Below are 7970 nucleotides of genomic sequence, written 5' to 3'. Positions count from 1 at the left end.
GAAGCTTGTTTGAGAAGGAACAACTTGGAAGGGTCCATTGGGGTATCATCATTTGAGTTATTTATTGTTTATGAGTTGAGAACCAAAGTTTTCTTTCTAGTTCTTTCTCTGAGGAGCCCCTGAACTAATTTATATTAATTAATTATTCAAGTGCTCCATAACTTTTTGAATTTTTTTTTTTTTTTAAATACAATTTTCATCAGTAATACTGAACACTTGTTTTGTTTACACATACAAACAAAACACAAAATTAACATCCAATTTTTTATATTTAAATTTAAAAAAATCTAAATTCATAAACTATACAATTTTACTGCAATAATAAGACAACCCGTAAGAACAACAAAACTGAAAATCCAATCTGTCCCCCTTCCCCTTGGAATGATATAAATTATAACGTGTCAAAGCTGGAGTCTTGTCCAACAGCGAAGAGATGTTTGTTAAACTTCTAGGGTTTGGAGGGTTTGGAGGGAAGACAGAGAACGGATCTACATGAAACCAGAACAATGGCGGAGAAGGCGATCAAGAGCAAAGTTATAACACCTCTGTAACCCCACCAGTACTCCCAATCCAAAGCCCTCAGATTATTTCCGTCTAGGCGCCCTCTGGTGGACGGATTGTGCTCATTTATGTCAAATCTGATTCCTTCCGCTCGCATCTGCTGAATCGACTGCAGCAGTGCCCTAGAATCCTCCTTCTCTTCCTCCACCTGCCTTTGAATTTCCGACTGAAGGTGAAATTTCTTGTGGACGCCGCCGAGCGTGACTACCAGAGCAATGGCCGTCAGAAGGAAGGGACTCCACCAGCATTTGCACGCCTTCGGATTCGGCTGCGCCACCGCTTGGAAAATTGCGGTCAGAACAACGCCGAGAAACACGAAATAAAGGCCGAGCAATTGATATATTTCGTTCTGGATGTTCCTGCTCCTCGTTTCCTTCTGTTCGATCCGCCGGTTTAGGACGAGTTCTTCCTTCTCCCAAAGCCTCAGCCTCGATCTCAGCGGCACGCTTTCTTCGATCTGCTTCAGAGGATGATCTGCCATGATTTCTCTTATGTTTTCTTCATCTACAATGCATATTCTGTTGCTTTGATTTAGAACTTAGATCTTTGCCAAAAATATATAGATTTAGGGTTTGGTGCAGGGCGAGTGCCTCATTTGTTCGGGGAAGGCGCGAGGAATTACAGCTTTTCGCTTTCAATGGTGGGCTCCTCGATCGGCACATGTTTCCTGAAAGATTCACAGATGTTACGGATGGATTTTCAAGCCGAATGGATAAACAGAGGAAATGGGAAGGAAACTAGCCAAATTCAGCAATATATGATTAGGAGGAAAAAATTTAAAATTTAAAATTGGCACACAATTGAATCAAGAAATCTTTAGCGTTATTCTAAAAGATATCTTTAAATGATTAACCATGTTAATTAAAAATTGCATACAGTGTTTGAAATACTAAAAACCATATTATTTAGAATGTGAAATGTGGAATCTCATTTCATAAACTATGTTAAGTTCTATTACTTAAAAAAAAATATTATTATTACTATTATTATTATTTTTATAGATAATTTTATCATTCACAAAGAACAGTTAACTATTCAATTTAGGAGCATGAGCTTTCACCAAATTTGTCCCTTTTGAAATTAGATCTTCTACATTGTTTTGATATATAGGTGTGTGTTTAACAAATGTGTATCAAAGTGGATGGGATTGTAATACCTATTAGAAATTATTCTTTTAAAGCATATACTATGAAGATATCAATGAAAGCAATAGATTGAAAGGTTAACTACATAAACTTGTGTTGAAACTTGCCTATGGATAAATATATGCAAGACTCTTTTTTGCCTCGTCACCCCTGTGAGCATCACCTAGATCCAATGAGTGCTAAGTGTTCCATTTATTCTCATGAGAGATGGATTCATGTTGAATCACTACTCATGAAACATGGGTCAATGAGTTTGACTCAAAATCACACAGTTAAATCCTGATATTCACATCACAATTTTGTATGGATTGTTTGTTTACTTTTCCATTCAAGAATCAAACAAAAATGGTGATTTTACGTAAAGTTCCTATATTAATTTGGCTTAAGATATAATTCTAAATGTTAAGTGGTGTCTTTTTTATTTCACTAACATCAATTATTACCTGGTTGATTGTTAATCCTTGGTATTTCTATATAGTAATCTTTACATGTGAATAGTGATCTTTGTCTATTAAGTATTAATGGTATGAATTCAAGATCATTTTGGTCTTATAATGGACCACTATAGTTATCATTTTATACCACTATATTTGAAGGCAAATCAAGTGATCTAAATCCAACTCTATACATAACATCTCTAACCTTTGAGGACACCCATTTATAGATCCCACTTCAATCTACATGATTCCTTGGAATGTGTAGGAGGACTTCTTGGGGATATTGGTCAACATTGACATCAACGTTTGATTACATGTGTATTTTTATTGTAATACTTAGAAAAATTAGGAGATTTAGTAGTTTCAACATTTTTGTTGGGTAGCCTCACTAAGCCTTTTACACAAACTAAATTTTATTGTAATGCCCCAAAACCACACATAGACAATATTTTTTTTATAAAACAAAATGGGCATTAAGAAACCTATATAACATTGATACATTCAAAAACTGTGATAAAAAACTATGATAACACACTTGGCGTGTACACTAATAATCGTATATGCCAACAAGCATGATCAACATCAAATGTATAAAAGGTCAAAAAACATGATCAATATCAAATGCATATAGGCCAACAATGAAACATGTGTGGACATGAATATATGCAAACATGCTATATAGTGACAACTTTGAGTTAGGCACTAAAGATGTGATTTGTATAGAAACACAAGGAGTGTCATTGATAGAAAAAGAGTAGAGTTAGACATTTCACAACAGATCCTACCACATCTTAAGTTGCAAGGAGTTTCTTGAGTTCAAGATTGAAAATATATCATCTAGGATAGAGATATTGTAGATGAGTCACGTCGCACCAACAAGATATAAGTATATTGAATTAACTAATAATAAATGAAATGTGTATAGATTCTTGAACAACACGTAATTCTACAAACAAAACTTAAAAATCTTAAGAGATTCATCACTTAGAAAAACCTATCTCAATAATCCAAGTTTCAAAACCTAGCTAAGTTAATTGGCATCTAGACAAAACTCTATCTCATTAGTGGACGAAAAACAGTAAATGGTTTTTTTTAAAAAGTTTGAAATAAACTTCCCTCCAAAGCTCATTGTTGCATTTTGAGGTTATAAAGAAATATGATGTTGAAAATAATTCACCTTGACAATTTTGACTATTATCATAAAGCTAGCATACAACATGGGCACAACAACTCTTTTAGAGGGCTCCCACATGTTTCACAAGTTTGAACCTACGTTTGGGTACTTTGTTGATAGATGGTGATGCCAAAGGAGGGAAAGGGGATTTGGTTGTTTGCAGAGATAACTATAGTTGGTAGTGGTAAGAGTGCTCAGAGGGTTCATAGCTATTATGCTAGAGGATAAGACAGTCGCTAAGGTTAATCAATTGGCTTCGAACCTTTCCTTCCTAGCGATTATTTATAGATTTGGGGTTTTTGGTCTAGTTTTAGGGGCTCCATCAGTAGATCTCTAAGCACTGCAAACCTATCATTACTCATTTGGTTCAGATTTTTACCCTTGAGCTATTAGAGGAGAATAGATTGGAGATTGCTCAATATTGAAGCTTTCACTTCATGGGGCTTGTTGGTCCGGTTTTTCACTTCTAATAATTTTGTTGCATTTCATGGTAAAAACCTAGTGGATTCATGATTTTAGAAGTAGGGTGTGTTAAAAGTCCTAGATAAAAACCTTAAGGTTCATGAAACCCTTATTGTTTATGCCCTAGTTTTCAAAAACTAGGAAAGTATTGGTTTATTAAAAAAATATGCGGGAAGCTTTTTGTTTTAAAAATTCTTTAATTTTTTCCTTGTTTATTTCTAAAAATACTTTCCCAGAAATCTTTATGTTATTAACCTTTGTTTTAAACCATGGTTTTAACCTCATGCTGACTCACTAAGTGCTCTTTGAAAGTAATCTTTAACCACGGTATGGTCTACTTTTACAAACTGTTGATCAAAATTAGATCAACGATGAGCGCTTTCCCGCAATATGAAGATGTTTGAGTTTTATGTAGTGTGAGGAAGCGCCTTGGTGACACATAGCCCCTGATGATGTTAGTTCCTTAGTGCATCGCAAAAAGTTGGACCTGACATAATAATTTAGGGTTGTTAGATAGCTATTAAGACATGCTAGAAAGCTTGAGCCATTTCATTAGTTAAACTGGGTGATTAGGACTATTTTAAACAATATAACATTGCACCGTAGATCATCTAAAGATCGACAGTGAGTGCTTTTCCACAATTTGAAGATGTGTGAACTTTATTGAATGCGGGGAAGCACCTTCGTGACATGTGTATTTGATGATGTCATTTTGTTATGAGTTGCTAGTTTGAAAAGGTGTTAGAACAGTTGGAAAATGTCTGAACACATGACAAATTAACTCATTTTCATTAGCTATTGTTGCTGACTAGGTTTCAAACAAGGTAAATCTTACATAATTGTTGATAGTTTGGTGATCGACAGAGAGTGCTTTCCCGCTTTATGAAGATGTTCAATGTTTAAAGAAAGTGAGGAAGTGCCTTGTTGACACATGGCCAGGTGGGGTCAGTCATTCCAAAAGTTGCTTGGTAATGCTGAGATGGGATACATGCCAAATGTCTTATGTTGATTTGCTGAGTAGTCTACACGTTTCATGAGTTGGAGGATGACTGTGTAAGTGGGCCCGAAATATTAAAGGCAAACATGGCAATTCCAAATGTTTTTCATGATCATTGATCTCAGTTAGATTGACGACCAACACTTTCTCACAATTTGAAATTGCTCAAACTTTAGCAAATGCAAGGAAGCACCTTGTTAATACATGGCCAGTTTCACCAGAGGGTAACATAGTCATTTGGGTTTGAAGCCAAGTCATCCAATTTGTGAAGATCGACGATTGAATTTCAAACTCCACGATGCAACGTAAAATATGACTGTTGGGGCATTAATTCTGATCAATGTTATTTTGTGTGAGGTTAATTTTGCAATAAGGATTCAAATATTCCATTATTGAACACTAAAGTTGTGGAATTCTCACAAAGAAAATATTTTCAGAGCTAAGGGTGCATTTTTTTGAGGGTTTTGATTTTTTGCTAATGATTTTTAGAGGAGGTAAATAGGAAAATCAGGTAAGTATCTAGATTTCTAGAAAATTAAGAAAGAACTTTCACAATAAGATAATTGTTCAAAATGCCTCCACGAAGGGACTTTTAAGGAAAAAGAGGATTACCTAAAAAGGGTTGTGCATGATGATTTCCTAGAGAAAATACCACAATCCATGAATGAACTTGCTAGGGGAAAATAATTTATTCAAAAGAACCCTAGGTTATTGGTCAGTGAGGATTTTTATGACAAAGCAAACTAGTTGAGAGATGCTGAAGTATCTGTTGGAGGTTTAGAGCTTTTCTACAAATGGTTTGCAGAAAGAAGACTTGATACTTCCCTGAATAATGTATGGGAATTTGACATTGGCAAATGAATTATCCCAGGAGTTTGCTTTGATGATGATTTTCTTGCAATAATGTCAAAGAAATATGATCCAATAACCAAGATTGTGAAGAATCATGTTGGTGATAATCTTTTTAGGGTTTCACCAGAATTGATCAGAGAAGTTTTCAAATCAAACCCTAACCATGCAATTCATGAGAAGATAAATATGGAAGACCTCCATGCTAGGTATGATACAAAGAGAGTATATTTAAGGGGTGGACCACTACAGGAGTATTTTGTCAAATAGGACAATTACCCTTAGTTACTCCAAATACCCTAGAGCCATTGTTGCGAAAATATTTCAACCCTAGAGTACAAACATTACATTTTTCTCTCTGCAAGATATTTGGCATGGATGAGCAAGACCACATCCCAGGCTCCATTTTCCTCATCATTTCTCAAATTTTTTAGTATAGTATGAGTTCAATTTTTGACTTTGCTACTCTCTTGGCAAAAGAAATTCATACTGGGTTAATGGGTATTGCAAAGACTAAAGTTAATAAGCCCTTCTACTGGTACTCTATGCTAATGTACATAGGTTTGTATAAGGGAGTTACCTTTTTCTCTAAAGAAATGAAATTGGAATTGGAAAGAGATGGATAAAAGCTCCTTGTCTAATTGTGAAGTGTAGATATGACATGGGAGGTAATTGATGCTAGCTTTGTCAGATTTGACTAGTATTTTGCCTCCAGACTTATAATATTGTTAGTAGGGGATATCCCTAGGATACCTTAACCTCTACTAGAATTTATTAGACCAAAAGATCATGCCAAAGGGTTGATGATAAGTCACAATTGGGGAGACATAATCCCATATGCAGTGTCTATTGTATTTAGAGTTTATGGTTTTCTTGGAAAACCACATGTGCCACCCTATCAAGTTCCTTTGAAAGTAGGAATTGATGAGCTCCTCTAGTAGATAGGATCAGTAGAAGCAAGAGAATTGTTGGAAAATTCCAAAGGTAATTTCTTTCCCCAAGCTACTATTGTACACAATTTTGTTTTTGTCAAAAAGGGATGGAGGCACTTTGAAAAGTTTTTAGATAAATATCAAATGGCTTAATCCCATGCTCTCTTTATAGACCTAGAAGGATTTAATGACTTATTTAGAGAAAGAACTAAAGCCAAAGCTCATAAACACATGGTGTACTTTCTAAAGGATATAGTTATGAATAAGTTCTCTTTACAAGAGCAGGAAGTTAGGAAAGAAAAATGGAAAGTATATAGCAAGGTTCTGGATTTTATAAATGTTTTTGAGTCAAACTATGATCCCCTTGTTGATAGAAAATAATCAGGTGTGAAAATTGATATGTTGATGGATAAATTTTCTTGGCTTATGCAAAATTTGAATGCAAAGAAGGAAATTCTGACCCAAGTATACCTTGATAAGGCCATTGAGGTGGAAAAGAGATTGGCAAGTAAGATGATTTTAAACCCAGGGTAGTACACATTATAGAAGACAACTGGGTATATAGTAGCCAAGAGTGTACAACTTGTTCCTTAATACAAAAGACCACACTCTGAAAACCCACCTATTGTACCTACACCCAAAAAATATAAAATAGAGCAGGAATCATCTTTTAAGGTTGAGAAATACTCCCCTACCTAGACACCACTTAGGATAGATGATGAAATACCCTTGAGAGAGTAGTTGAGACAAATGGAAGTGGAGAGGGATATTGTAGTCACAACAATAGATATAGAAGGAGTGTCTGAGGAACCTCCTATGCCAACACTAGCTCTCACTAAGGGAGATTATAGAGGTAAGGAAATAGATCCTGTAATAGCATAGGCCTCTAAGAAATTTATTGATGATGAGAGTTTTTTCAAATTAAGAGTATTTGCTCATTTTTTGTGGAGAAGAAATATTGACAAATTTGAGGCCAAGTGTAAAATGATCAAAGCAGTGCAGACTTTCAAAAAGGACCCTAAAATTGAAGAAGTTAAAGCTAGTTTTATGGAGGAATTTGCATAGATAACCCCTAAAGGGGGAAGACAGTTGTTAAACAATTCAAAATTTTGATATTACCTGAATGAGATATTGCAAATGTCATGATTCTTGACACAATGAGAAAAGCGAAAGATACTTACTTCAAAACTGAAGAAGAGGCCTTGTAGGCCTATAAGGGATTGAAATATAGTAATGATCATCAAGCATTATGTTGGCCTGATTTTTCACCATTCAAAATTTTTGCATATTACAGTGAAAACTCAACTGCTTATTTGAAATTAGGGTTGTGTTTCAAGATTTTTTTTCCCTAAATGAAAAACCCTTAATTTCATGTTACACTAATGTTTCTTGTGCTCCGTATTTCCAAGGGTA

General features: G+C 34.9%; 1 protein-coding gene across 1 annotated transcript; it reads right to left on the bottom strand.

The window, feature by feature from the left end:
• Positions 1–448: 448 nt before the first annotated feature.
• LOC149578323 (uncharacterized) lies at positions 449–1042 on the bottom strand. Its single transcript, XM_089800053.1, has one exon. It carries the CDS (start codon positions 1040–1042, stop codon positions 449–451), a length of 594 nt encoding a protein of 197 aa, XP_089656179.1.
• Positions 1043–7970: the final 6928 nt, after the last annotated feature.

This window comes from Cupressus sempervirens, chromosome 1 (assembly GCF_028749045.1).
Source record: "Cupressus sempervirens isolate cs-2001-9-10 chromosome 1, ASM2874904v1, whole genome shotgun sequence".
In the NCBI taxonomy this organism is placed as follows: Eukaryota; Viridiplantae; Streptophyta; class Pinopsida; order Cupressales; family Cupressaceae; genus Cupressus; species Cupressus sempervirens.
Note: the sequence above shows the minus strand (reverse complement) of the source record. Positions and strands in the feature narration are given on the sequence as shown.